The sequence below is a fragment of the Gobio gobio genome (assembly GCF_949357685.1).
Source record: "Gobio gobio genome assembly, chromosome: 8".
NCBI classification, from domain to species: Eukaryota; Metazoa; Chordata; class Actinopteri; order Cypriniformes; family Gobionidae; genus Gobio; species Gobio gobio.
Window position 1 is genome coordinate 27,683,282 of NC_137114.1, and position 15,433 is coordinate 27,698,714.

The window sequence follows — 15,433 nt, forward strand, 5'->3', positions numbered from 1 at the left end:
GATTCATCAGCATAGCAGTAGCTCAGTTGTGTACATTCAGATTCAGATGTTTCATATGAAGTTAAGTGATTCACTGTTTCAGGTTCCTACTTCCTTGATATTTCATATATTTAGTATTGATTCTCAAATAGCCTAACTTTGATTCTGATTCAAAACCCCTTGATTCGATTGATTCATTTGGGTACATTTCAGTTGTGTGTCCGTTTCACTTTTCTTGAAAGTAATCAGGTAACCTGTCTTCATTACATTAATTTAAATAACAGACTCATAAGACTTTTTTTGTTTTTCAATAGGGTGTTTATGGTACACGTTGATGCTCAAGTTTATTGGAGTGACCCTATTTGAGCTTGTATTACAAAATAGCTTGTATACTGTTTAAACTTAGTTTAACTACTTTAAACAGTAGTAGTTTTAATGAAGTAGCTTCCCAAACCCTGTTAATGACATAATATATCCCAGTATTCTACTCTAGACATGGCAAGACCGTGTGACCAGCCTCTCCCCTGTCTCTCCATTGATTTTTATATGATATTGCATCAAATGTTCTCATTATTCAGCGAGCATTTAGAGAGAGCCTGAATTTCGTTTCTTTTTTTTTTAACACGTTTCCCCCAGCGTCTCATAGCAGGAACCTTGCTGTTGATCGACTGGCTGGCTTAAATTGGGCCATTGGAGAATTACTTGCATAGCTAATATCAGTCATGAAGGTTTAAGAAAAAGATAAACGTGTCGAAGGGAAAACATTTACTTAAAATGACAGCTTTGTCATGGTCTCTCAGTTCAGATAATTTCTCAGATGATATGCTGGGAATGAAAGGCTTAAAAAAAACAAGAAAAAGGTCAAGGCGTGTTGGGCAGAAACCCGTCCTTCCTTTTGCTCTTTTTACTGATTTCAATTGCCATCATCAAGTTGCTTTTGCCAACAAGATCAAAGTGGTCTCTGAAGCCTCGTCTGCTAGCAGGCCTGTGTGCATATTTGACTTGCTAATTCGACCATGGTAATATTGTTATTATCATGAATATTTTGTACAGCGGCCGTAATGATCTCCCTCTACTTGTGGAAATGCCAGCTTTGTACGTCGGCTTCCTGCTTGGTGAGCCGCCATCTTCAGAGGCACCATCTGTGACCCTCGACCCCAGGCTGTGGAGCAGAGAACGAGCCAGGCTCAGTAGCTGTTTATAGAGAGGCTCTGTTGACCCAGTAAGGCCACTCTCGAGCTGCCAGGGACCTGGATATCCATAAATGACCCTAAATGGTTCCAGATCTGGAAAGCTGGACCGGTGTAGGTCTCAACAGACTCCAGGCTTCCTGATCAGCTCATTTGATATCTGGCCTGGAAATAAAGCCAAGCATTAAACATTCAGAAGACATTTCCTTGATCCACAGGCTTGGAGACAGGATCGCAGCATCCAGCAGGCAGGTTAGATCCCACACGAAGGGGTTGAGATGGATGGAGATTACCTTAAAGTGAACTCTCTCTTTAGAGATTCATTTGAAATGTAAGTCCACTTTAGAGGTAAATCATTTAGGGGGCGAACACATATTATGTCATGATTATTTTATCAATGAAAACAATTTAACGATAGCACGGCACGACTAGTTCCAGATTGCAAAGATATGGAAGGGAATCACTATTAATACACTAACCCTAATGGTTGTTTTAACTATTTTCCATCCCTTTCGAACAGCTCATTCAAAATATCCTGCTACGTCTGTGTAGGAGCTTTTTTTCTGGTGTTCCATTCCGAACATTGTGTATTTTATCAGGCATTCCAGGGACTTTTATCTCCCCCAGTGCTGTCTGTCATGAGGAATACTGTGTGAACGTGAGCCGACTGGGCTGGATAAGTGGTTGAAATCACCTGGACTGCGATAGAGCATAGTTTCATGAACATAGTTTGTCATTCCTGTTATGCACCACCTTTTCAACTTTAAACATAACTGAGTTGTTATATTGTGATTAAAAATAGCTAATATGAATTTATATTATATTAAATCATATACTATATACTCAACCAATCAGCATGTTCAGCACCCAAGTCCCACCCCCAAAAGTTCCTGGACTTTGAAAAAGTACTACCTCACAAGCAGGGCCATTTTGAGGGGGAAATTTGTACCCAGAACTTTATTTAGACCCCGGTTCCTGCGGTGGAAACACAACAAGTACCACTCCAAAGTCCCTAGTTCCTGGAGAACGTTCCCGTGGTGGAAATGCGGCTATATATTACAGCTCAAAAGTTTGGAATAATTTATGCATATATATATATATATATTAGTGCTGGGAATCGATTAAAAAAATTAACTAATTAATCAAATTTTTTTCTGTAATTAATCGCGGTTAATTACAGAAAAATATGCGATTAATTCGTTAATTTTAATAACTAATATTAATATATTAATATTTTTTAATATTTTAAATGTTTAATATTTTGATATTGTAATAATTTCAGTTACTCTCCAAATTATGTATAAACAATTTAAAGACAGTATATTTTAAATATGTGTTGTACTGGCATGTTTTTATGAATAAAGGCCAGTATCACTGATACTAATGTCTCTATGAAACATTAATGACGTTACATTACTGTATTACTGAAAGCTCCCAATTTCAACATTTATTAGGCTTTAAAAAACAACTTTTAATTTAAGTGAACTTAAAACAATCTTTACATAAACCCATTATAATAAATGTTATATTTACCCATGGCCTTCCCTGTTAGACATATACAGAAATGTAATAGTTATCAAACAGCTTTCTTAACTGCATAAATAATAAATGAAATATAGATTAATCATCATTAAAGCTACAATTTTCTCTGTTGCCGTTGTTCTTTGATGAACATTAATGACATCATCATCAGTGCTACTGTCACTTTAAGAACAGCCACTGACGAACATGACGCGGATCTCACGCATCTCATTTCCTCACAACTCTTTAAATTCATTTAAGACGTTATTTAACTAATTTAAGACTCCTAATATGAGAATACTCAAAATTCTCTGTGTTGTTGTTATTGTTTGTTCAAGAGCAAAAGAGAACTCGATGTGAGCAGGTGACTGAGCAAGTCTGTCTGTGCGTCGAGTGTGTGTGTGTGTGTGTGTGTGTGTGTGTGTGTGTGTGTGTCAGAGTGTCCCTCGATTAGCTGACATGAGACGCAGCCACACAGACAGGACACTGACAAACACACACACAGACAGGACATTGACATACAGCGCATTCTCTTGTGTCTTGTTGTGCTTGGAAGCATTTACTTGAATAGGAGCGTGATCATGTAAAGCTAGGCAAAAATGGATATAAAAACGGACGCTGCATTATTTGCGTTAAATATTTTTAACGCGTTAAGCTGAAAAAATGTATGCCCACGTAAATGTAATTTACCCAGCCCTAATATATATATATATATATATATATATATATATATATATATATATATATATATATATATATATATATATATATATATATATATATATATATACATATATATATATACATATGTATGTGTGTGTAATAAATAAGTAAATGCAGCCTTGGTGAGCGCATGAGACTTCTTTAAAAAAGCTTTTTTAAATGGAAAAATATATATATATTTTTTTTTATATAACGTATATCTATATAGAGAGAAATTATATTATATACATGTATTTATAGATTAAAAAATCAAAACAAACTTGTATTCATAATTATTTATATTTATTATTTATAAATTATATGCATTTTTTTAAATGTTACAATGGGGATATGAAAGTTCACCGCATAGTGGGAATGACCATTACTGTGTTAAATGCTAACAGCTAAAGTACAGTATTCTAGTTAAAGCTGTCCCGATAAAAAACCTTAAGACTAAAAATAAATACTCAATGTCACTAATCGACAAGTGGGATGTTAGACCATTGTGACCCATAGCTAAGTGAGGTAGCATTCAATAGCAGGCTAATTTTAGGTACCAGCACAGGAAGTGTTATTTATAGACTAGTGGCTGTTTGACACCATGGAAGAAGTGACTGTATCCTGACCCAATGTAAATCCTCTCTCTGGGAGTTCTCATGGACATATGACTGCACATGGTATCTCCCTCTTTTTTTTTTTTTTTTTTTTTTGGATTGTCTGTCGCTGCCTCTCTCTCTCTCTCTCTCTCTCTCTCTCTCTCTCTCTCTCTCTCTCTCTCTCTCTCTCTCTCTCTCTCTCTCCAACCTTGGAACAGTAAGGACTGCATAAGTCATCTCTCGTCACATCATATTCAGGAACACATCCTTTCCTTTATCTGCCCGTTATTAAGCGATCAAGTACTCTGTCAATACCCTCCTCGCCCCTAACGTGTAAAGAGCAATGCCGCACCATACCCATGCGTGCCTGCAGCAGAATGATGTGAATTCTGTGCTCATGTCCTCCCTTGCAGTGCCCTTGCCTCCTGCAGGCAGTGTGGAGGTTGTCGCTCTCATTTCTCGTTCCCCGTTCCCGCCCTTCTCTCTCAGTGTGCCCTGGCCGCCCAGCTAGGATTGCCGCCTGCCCACAGCGAGCCGGGCCATTAGCATGTATGATAAGTGCCGAGTGTGTCGGCAGGCCAATTTAGTGTCTGCCTTGCCGCGCTGAGGCCCCGGCCTGCGCTATCATTGGAAGATAATCTACCGCTGTGAGGAGAGAAGAGGGAAAAAGTGTCAGTTCAGGAAGGGAGAAAATGACTCCTATATTTCCCACCCTTTTTTTGTGGCCTGAAGGCTTGTGGCTCTCTGAATCTATCTTCAAGATGTGGTGCAAACAGCGGTGACAGTGCAGAGTTAGTGTGCTTTCATGCCTGCTTCATTTAGCAGGCGCGCACCGAAACTGAGTCTGGTTAAATATTTGAATTCAGATTTGCTGAGAAATGTTGAGTTTAAAAATATTTACAGTATGTGTCTCAAAGCACAAGTAATTTTTAGCTTAGCTGAAATATTTTTTGCCAACTGCAAATACTAAGGTGAAAATAGTCAGTTAATATTTAGATCATCAGTAACCTATAATTATACATTTCTTAAAGGATTTGTCCACTAAAAAAATTTAACTCTGCAATTCACTCCCCATTGTATAATTCTAAACCTCACTTTCTTTTGTGGAACACAATAGAAGGTACTTTTAACTTTTTTTAAATCCAATGTTGTTTGTACCTCATTGACTCATTGTATGGAGTTCAGTTCTCCAGAAATTCAGTTCAGTGGCCAGTTGCATGAACATAAACAAGTTAAGACTGTGTGGCTAACTAGCAGTAAGCCAAGAGGTGATCAGTCTTACTTTTCAGGTTCCCATTAGACCAGTCTACTTTGACCAGTGACCAGTGTTAAAGGGAAAAAAAATACATGATTCATTTGTAAGAATAGTCTATTTTTTTGTCTGTGTATTCAACAGAAGAAAGTCATTGCATCATTCTTTGCACAAAGATATCTTTGTACAAAATATTTTGCAAAACACAAGCATTATAGAGAAATGGGTTTGTAAAGGACTAAGGAGTTTAACAGTAGAGAAATTAAGTAAACTAAGCAGATGTGAAAACCCTTTATAGGACTTGCTACTTTTTTTCCTCTTTGTAAATAGCAGTTAAGCACATTTCAAAGTATGTCTGTTTATTTGTCCCCCTCTCTAATCACCCAGATCTGTTTAGCCCTTTTCATCTAATAGATGTTTATTGTCGCTTTGTGTGCGGTGACTGTAGATGTATTTACACACTCCTGTCACAGTATCTTAAGAGTAGGTTGGGCTAATGGAAGGGGATTGTGATATTTGAAAAGATTACAGTAATTCAGCCAGTTGTAATAGAGAAGGCTGTTTCCGGAGAGCTCTCCGAGATCTGGAAATGTCACAACAAAGAAAGGAGGAGATTCAGCACATTCGTGACTTAAATAGAAGGGCGGACAAAACCAAAGGAAAAAGAATGTGAATGTGTGTGCGTGCATAAAATATAAAATATAAGGGGGTATATTTTAGATAGATACGGGGGTCATTCCACATAAATTGTGTCTTTTTGGTTCCTCATTAAAATGTGCAAACAGTTACTATAACAATGAATAACTGACAACACATTTTACTATGTGTTGTTATAGGCATTTTTGTAAACACAAAATCAATAATCCAGAAGCTTTATTTAATTGTTGTCCCCTAACTTCTTTTAAGTTTGATTGATTGATTGAAATGAATACCATTAGACATATATTCACTACAAAACATATATATATATATTCATCAAAGAATCCTAAAACAGTTTCCACAAAAATATTAAGCAACTGTTTTCAACATTATTAATAATAAAAGCCAAGGGCCCTATTTTAACGAGCTGAGCACATGGCGCAGGTGCACTTAGGGTGTGTCTGAAGCCACTTTTGCTAGTTTAATGACGGAAAAACGGTCGGCGCGCCAGGAACATGGTCCAAAAGGATTGCACCTACAGTAGTCTCTTAATGAGTCATGGATGTGTTTTGAGGGCGTAATGTGCAATAAACCAATCAGTCTCATCTCCCATTCCCTTTAAAAGCCAGATGCGCTTGCACCATGGCGGATTCGCTATTTACATGGCGGAATTTGCGAGCAGAAAGACTGAATGCTTCTCCAGAGAGGAATCCTTTTATTTTTTATATTTAAAAAGTGTTCGTATATTGGCGCACATTACTAACACGCCCTTAAAATAACACAAACAATACTGCTCTATTGACTTTAGACCAGGTTTTTCTTGGTCAATGCCACAGTCATTTTTAGTTGCCTCAAAATAGCAAAGCGCCATCAATGCGGCGCAGGTCCATTTGCTATTTAAACAACGTGGCACTGGACGTGAAAATGATAACTGCGTTGGGCTGAAACTAGCAAAAAACCCTTTGTCGCATTGCACCAAGCATATCTAATCAGCATATTAGAATTATTACTGAAGGATCATGTGACATTGAAGACTGGAGTAATGATGCAGAAAATTCAGCTTTGCCATCTAAAATATATTAAAGTAGAAAACAGTTATTTTAAATTGTAATACTATTTAACATTATTACATTTTTTTACTGTATTTTTGATCAAATAAACAAAAAAACATAAAATCTTACTAAGCCCAAACTTTTAAGTGGTAATTTATAATAAATATATGCTATTTTATGGAATGCACCACTGCTTAATTGACTGTGTCAAATATAATACCTTGCTTTATATCTAGGTAGGGCAAGGTAGGGGGTGTGAACATATTGATATAAATGAGAAGGAAAAAATGTGTGATAAAGATGAAGAAGGAGCCTGTGTGTGAGGGTGTGTTTCACTGTTTAAATTACACTAGAGCAAAGTCATGATTAAATGTGAAGTTGTTCAGTCTGTTGAGTTTTTTTATCTGTATGTGCTTACTGGAGTTCCCACTGTAACACGCAGTTGAAACAGACATTCTGCTTGGGAGGCATAAATAGCCTCTGACAGGCTTTCTTTTTTGTTGGTGAATATAGATTTCTATGTCAGATGGAATAGCTGTAAGTGTATCAATAATGTACGGGAGCCCCAAGTCTCCGATGTAATTTAATTCAAGTTGCGATGAATTATGCCTCCGTGTTAAGCCGAGAGTTCTGGTGCCTCTGGGCAAAAGAGCAGGGGGTTGTTTTCTTTTTTTTTCTCTCCCCCTTTCCTCTCATGTCTGTTTTATCTCTGGGAACTGTACAAACAAGATGCAGCGTATGGCATGACCTCTTGCGTAGTGATGTAACACGAGTTCACTGGGAGAGCTGTGATAACATTTAAATATGCTATATTTGATGGGAGACCACAGACACACACACACACACTGTACTGGGCCTGTAAAAGACAGCTTGAGTTTTTGGATGCGTATAAATCTACATACTTGAAAACAGTTGCTTTCACATTAAATTTAAATATGAGTTTGCTTCCCCTGTGCATGCCGTATGCTGCAAAAATCACACATTCCCATCCTTACAGGGCCTGCAAACATAAAAACAAGAACATATGCTAAATGTTATTGAACATTATAATCTTTAAAATTTTATTTCTGTTGAAATGCAAATGTGAATCTTTAATGACATGCATAGATTATCACGTAATGATACTGACACAAAATTCAGTTTGACACCTGTTCAACTGAAAATGATGATTCAGTAAGTGAATCAGATGTTGTTTGATTAACGACTCTGATGGATTCAGTTCAGTGAAAGATTCATCATACTGATTTAAACCCATAATTTGTCTTAACTATTCATTAGAAGAAGAGTAATTCATTTGGGAAGCACTGACTACACTGTTTGCTCTGTGTGTCTTTGATTCAACCAGCTTATAAGAGTCATTTGTTTGTGAATCTGTCTACACTTGTCACTTTGGATGTGCTTTTTGGCTTGCAGGCTGCAAGGAAAACTCCTTGCCAATATTTCAAAGTACTGGGTGTTTTTGTTGCGTCACATTCAATGTGGACTGCTGTTCTTATAGCATGGGAATCCTCTTCACTTGACCTGCTTTATTTGTTGTTGGGATATGAAGTTAGATGTTTGATGGTGAAAATTGTTTCAGTCGATTTGCCGCTCTGTCTGGCTTTATGAACGATCTCCAGCGGTATGAAGGGCGGAAATAAGACGGATTCCTCAGGCAGCCCAACTCAGATATACAGCAAGTTGAAGTGCATGGAATTCTAACTCCATCATTGTGACAATCTCAGCATGCCAGGGATCATAAAGGTGTTCCTGTTTCTTGGGTCCCTGCCTGTTTAGAATGCATATTTATTTATCGAGTTTGGTTAAGTGCCTTTCATATCAGGCATTATGTGATCCTGAACCCTCGGGAGTGAGGCGGGTGGCCTGATGTTTTGCAGTTTGTCAATTCTGAAAGTAAAAAAAAGTTGGAGTGAATGAATCAGCTTTCTGATTCATCCTTCTTTATCCTCCTTGTCAGAGGGGAATGCTTTTCTCTCTCTCTCTCACTCTAACTGAAAGAGCTGCAAATGTGCTTTAAGAAGTGAAATTTAACTGTAGTGTTTTGCAGCCGCTCTTGACGTTTTCAGATTTTCAGATTATTGATTCCCTTTGTCTCCCACACATGCTAGTCTATTATTGGAATATGATTATGCTATTTCTGATTCATTTAAATAGCAGAGGTTTTCAAGTCTGGAACATCATGAATTATTTATTTATTTAGTTTTTAATTTTTATATTTCGTTTGATAAAGCCATTCAAAACACAAAATATTTAACATGCATAGTTTTGTTTGTTTGTTTGCATGTATATTTTTTTATTATATATATATATATATATATATATATATAATTTATTATTTAAAAAAGTCAAAAAACTTTTTATATAACTTAGTAGTTTTTGTATATTATGTAATATATCATTTCTTTCTTAATTTTCTGTTTTGAATGTTGGATTTAGCTTTGCTAGAAAAACCTGAGGGCACGCAATGCTTTTGATCTACAGTCATGAAAGATTGCTTTGTGTTGCCTGTGATCTCTGAGAAATGTACCTTTGTGAAACAACCCCCTTTTCAAAGTCAAAACAGGTGGCTGAAGTTTTAATGTGAGTGACATTTCTTGTCACAAGGTCAAGGCGGCAGATTAGCAGATTGGATCTAATCTATCCCTAACCAGCCGGCTAATAAGCCGTGTGTGTGTTCTCTGGAGCTGATCGATCCTGTCTCACACCTCTAGCCCGCTCACACTGGCTCTGCCAGGGACACGGACACTAATGGCCACATTTGCTCCAGCCCACCGGTACAGTGTTCGCGCTCATGATTTCCCGACAATTAGCGAGGCGAGTGGACGCACCCTGTTCTCATCTCTGCTGTCATCCTTTCCACCCTGGACTTCCACTTAACCTTCTCTCGGGGGTGAATGGTAGATGCGAGATATTATGGGGTTTTGATTGCATACACACAGACACACACACACAAACACCTTGAAGTCTTTGTTGTGCTCCGAGTGGCAGTGCAGTCATTAGACAGGTGGCAGGACTAAATGGACAAATAAAATGTCAGTAACACTTAGCCTTCATTAATAAGTCATTATATAAATAATTCTAAACATTATATAATTAAGAAATACAAGCATTATTGTGAATTTAGATTTGGCTAAAGGGCTTTTTTACCTGCAGCCTGCAATATTCACAATATAACATATTCACAAGTGCTTTTATGAGCACACATTTTATTTTATGGGTACTATGTATACAGTATAATACAAAAATACTAAGAACACAAATTGACATTAAAACTGTATTTTATTAAGCACATTTAATTGTCATCCTTCCTCTAGATGATATACACAGTAGTTCCTGAAACCTAATTTGTGCTAATGCTGAAGTTGTTTTATAATGCTTAACCCCTAGAGATCGAAGATCACGCCTTCGCGGCGGCCTCCATTTTTTTTCTTATCAGTGCCAAAGAGACTCAAATAACTCTGTCGATTTTTATCATTCGGGCAAGTGTTAAACATTATAATCTGTTAAGTATCTACTTTTATTTGTGTACACTCACAATAAAAACAACAAGTTGTGTTTTTTGCTAAATAAAGAAAACAAACATGATGCGCAATCTGCAGCCTCTCTCTCAATGACATTCATTCAGATAGTCTTCAGAAAATGAACTGTAACTTAGTGAATACTTGTCACACAAACATGAGACATGTCTAAAGAAACGTTGAAATGTCAGGTTTTAAATAATCAAAAACAAATATTCTGTGTTTATGTAATCTGTTTGAAAAGAGAGAGATGTCTGTCGTTCGCAAGCCTCTTCATTAGTGTTAATACGGCTATGCCCACAGCACGCGTTCTTTTGAGATTAAAATACTGACGCGATCCATATGCGAACAGAGTCAACGCCCACATCAACTCAAATCTAACATCAAGGTTTGTGCATGTAGGCCTACTTTACATTGTTTTGAGACGCGGTGAGGAATAATCCTGGAATAATTTACCCTCGAAGAAAAGCTTTTTATTTCTAAGAAAGTTCAGAAGTCAAATCAGAAGTCCATGTACATTGAAATATGAATATATATATATATATATATATATATATATATATATATATATATATATATATATATATATATATATATATATATATATATATGAAAACATTTGAAAGTTTTTTAGATGATCTGTTAATTGTTATACAAATTTTTTAATGAGTGAAAATTAAGTTATGTTTTATTTATCTACAATTTATTTACATTTTTTATTTAACAGGCACAGGAAATGATAGATTCAAACGCCTTTTCCCCTACATTAGCATCACCAGGCCACGACTTTGACCTTGTTGATTTCCTGTCACATTTTTTATTTAGTTTCACTCAGAAGTTATCTCATATCTCACACAAATAATACTGCATTATGTAGCGAGTTCTTTGTTTTAAAGTCAATGCTCCGATTTGGCCCTGAAGTGCAGACGTCCATCTATCAACAGTTCTCCCTGGTGTCCTTTCCTCCTCTTTCTCCCTCTGTGCAGGCGTGATAACGTAGCCGCCCCGTGCTCTCAGGTCATTAGCCACGGGCCTTCGTAGTTTCATTAACGAGGGAAGGGAGCTCATCATTGGCCTACCTCAACTGACGAGGGTAATTAGTTAAGTAATAATGTGGAGCCGTAGTCATGGCTTTTAAATGCCCATTGATGACAGTCAGATCGGAAGCCAGGCTTTCCTCGCCTATTAGCAACACACAGAGATTGCAGGCCTCATCACTGAAACCACACACTGACATAATTACACGCATCACACTCACACACACATACACACACACACACACACTCTCTCTTTAGTGCCAGTGCCTAATGAAGGCATGTTGTATTGGAGAAGTCCTGAGGTCTTGAATACTGATTACGAGTGCTTGTTGGTTTATGTGTTCATTTTTGGAAAAGAGACAGCAGTGTTTGCTTTGCAATGTCTGAAGATTGTTAGCCCGCTCAAAGCGTGACAATACAGCTTCCTTTTAGCGCTTTTGTTGACATATAAGGTCATTTGAAAGAATGGAAGCATTATCTTTAACAGATATCTGGATTTCCTTTATCTTTAGGTGATGAAATTCAAGGATATTTTCTCTTGCAGTTAACATCAAGGTCAACAGACTGTCATACAGCCACCTAGCTTGATGTGTTGCATACTGGCTGGATTAATTTGGAAGAGCTCTGCCAGTTTTCGGAGGTATTCATTTTTAATTTGGGCAATGACAATTAAGGCCCTATTTACGCCTGGTATTTAAGTGGATGACGCTAATTACAGGTGTAAACAGGGTCTAAAATGTTTTGAGCTTGTCCACTTTCGAACACTTCCAGAGGTAGTCGGAAACTCATTTGACCGGATTGCTTTCATAGTGTAAACGCTCATGTGGTTGAATGTGTTCGAAAGACCACCTACCATGTTTAGTTTGAAGAAGAAAAAAAAAGGGACCAAGCACAATGTTCTCTCACCGTTCTTGATTTCTAACACTCACAGCGTTCGGCATAGTTTTGCGGCTATCAGAGCAGAAAGAAAGCTGCTGCTCTTCGTATGTTTTCATATGTAAACCCTCCCCTCAAAGAAATCAGGACAGAAGCGGTTGAAAGAGGACAAAAGAGACCAAAATACAAGGTGTAAATGAGGATATGTCTGCCTCGTCTACTTGTGATCAGACCGACCAAAACGCATCTTAATACCAGGTGTGAACAGGGCCTAAAATGGACCATAAGATTATGCACATCACATAGACCTGTAGAGAGCTGACGTGTTAGAACAGCTGGAGTGGTGAAAAAGAAATAGACATAAAAAGCACACATTACAAGACAAAATGTTGTCCCCTTGCACACATTCAAGGAGTTATTTAGTTATGTTTTATTGTTTTTTTGTTGTTGTTGTTTTGATTTGTTTAATTTTAGTTTAATTTATTTTTTGTTTTGTTTTGTTGGTGGTACAGTACACACTATTCACTAACTAATCTCTAATACTTACATCGCTTAAATCAGGGGTTTTCAAACTTTTTGAAATTTCAACTTTATTTTATTTCAACTTTATTTCAATTAACAAAAGTAGATATGCAGCCCCTTGGGTAATCCAGCCTCTGTGTCATTCCCTTCCCTGACATTCATAGACATCACATACTTAAAACATGGACGTTTGCTTTTAGTCAGTTGAACTGAAGCTCCAGAGAAGAGCAGGCAAGCATCTGTAATATAAATGGACAAATAGAGGTTGACACGGTCAGGGCGTACTGTCTACTATGCCCTACAAGAGCCCCTCATAGTGCTCATAGTCAATTTCAATAAGCCTTTCGTGTGCATTTACCCCTATATTTACCCTAGGCACCGCGTGCACGATGGAGTGTGTATACATGCACCAGTAATCAGTCTGTCAAACATTACATAGCCTCCCGGTCATCTGTGCTTTCATTGGGCTTAAAGAAAGCATGGTTGCATCTCTCAGGTGGTTGAGGTTTTGTTGACACATCGTGTGCACGATGCCGTGCACAATGTTAGGGTTGATATTTCTTGCCGTGTCACTACCACAAACCCACGGATCCTTCATTCCGGAGCTGTACTTAATTTTGATGCTGGTGTTTGCAGTTGGTCTGTCACTCTTGACGCCCACTCTGTGTGTTCTGTCATGAGCAGACTCTTAACCGTGCATTGTGGAGGAGTGCGAAATGTCAGTCAGCACAGCAGGAAAATTATCAGCAGAAGGCGGCAGGGGGCTGGTTGGGGGCGCAGGGGGGTGATCAGGGGAAGTGCCCCGGGTAGAAATGGTTCAATGATGAGGACCAGATTGGAGTGGCAAGACAGTAGGGGAATGATGAGGAAAAAAAAGAAAAACTCTTCTCTCCTTTTTTTTTTGACAAACAAACTTTTTTTTTTGCCCGAAGACAGTACACGGCATGCTTTCACAAACACACAAACATCAAAAACGCTCTCTCAAAAAAAATCACAGCGACATTAAGGCAGTACATAACCGACTGAGATGCACAAACACCCTGATTTCACAGGCTGAACAGAGTGTTTATTGTATTCCCTTTCATTTTTCTAACAAGTGATGTATTATCCTTATGAGAGCTCCAATAGTTTATGTCTGCAAGGTGACACAAGCCAGATATGAACAACATTGTTCTGATGTCCTGTGGGCTGGACATTTGTAATAGTTGGACAGTTCCTTGTTGCAATAAGTGGTCTTATTAGTAGCTAGACGACTGAGACGATATCTTTTGTGCTCCATCCACAGGTAGAATGTAAGAAGGCCCAGCCGAAGGAAGTGATGTTTCCTCCAGGGACGCGGGGGAGAGCTAGAGGTCTGCCCTACACCATGGACGCCTTTATGCTGGGAATGGGCATGCTGAGTAAGTGTCATCTCAATTTCCTGCTTACAATTATTCATACATTAACACTGTCAATCATTGCTGTAATCTGATTATTGACTGGGATGCTGATTTAAAAACAGCATGAAACCGCATTCAGCCAATTTTACTTCTTTAATTTGATGTTTTCCTAGGAGAAAGTGGATATGCAGCCAGAATTTTTATTTTATTTTATCCATTGTGATTTGATTGGATAGAACGTGGATAATACATATGTTTATATGACCAGGGACTGAAGAGGAAGGGTTGAAAAATAAGAGGGTAAAAAAAGTAGAGTAACTTCAGAAGCAAAGAAAGTTACATTTCTAAAAACTTTTTGGAATAATGTGTACCAATGAATCATGCAAAATAAGACCAGGAACGTTTTACAAAAGTAAAACGGGTCAACTTAAAATACTTTAAGATTGGGTCTTGTTTCTCTAATAATGTGTAAAGAAAAGGTACAATGTGCTTTAATTTATTCATCAATACGTTCACAATGTTTTTATAAACTTAGGATTATATGAACACAACAGTTCAAACTACAAGAACACAAAAAGTTATCCTTAAAAACATGGATTGTATTTATAAAATATTATGAAAAAAATAAATGGAAGTTTATATTTACTACATAATATATACTGTATATAAAACATGCACATCTTTGCATGTCTGACTTAAATAGGATGGTATATTATATTTACATTAAATACAAATTAATATCAAATATAAAAATGCATATAAATAGTAATATTGAATATTAAATATGTTTGTATGTTTTTTAAGGACACCTTTTTGTCTATGTCTGAATTGGTTCGACATTATTATACACTATTATATATGTATATATTTTATTAGTGAAAACATGTTTATTATTTTGATCTGCTGATAGGAAATTCTTTGTTCATGTGAATCTAGGTCTAGTTACACACTGGGTGTGATTTTAGAGCAAATGCTGTCTCATGCTGACCTCAGAGACAAATGGTCACTTCAGAATGATCCTTATAAATATGTCTGTTCAGGCTTTAAGCATAGATGCTGAGCTTGATGGTGTGGAACAAGTGCATCACTGTAAACTCCGAGAACAAACTCATAATGTTGGAACAGGCAGACAGGGAGAGGCAACAGCCCATTGAAAGAGCTCCTCGAAGA

The 15,433-nt window shown here is 37.3% G+C and overlaps 1 protein-coding gene across 27 annotated transcripts in view; it reads left to right on the forward strand.

Moving 5' to 3' along the window:
- msi2b (musashi RNA-binding protein 2b) overlaps positions 1 to 15,433 on the forward strand; it is a 283,664-nt gene that overhangs the window by 213,506 nt on the left and 54,725 nt on the right. For all 27 annotated transcript variants that reach the window (XM_079823481.1, XM_079823487.1, XM_079823492.1 and 24 more), the window contains one exon: positions 14,170 to 14,284. In XM_079823481.1, coding sequence (XP_079679607.1) covers positions 14,170 to 14,284 — 115 coding nt within the window. The remainder of the gene's footprint in view (positions 1 to 14,169; positions 14,285 to 15,433) is intronic.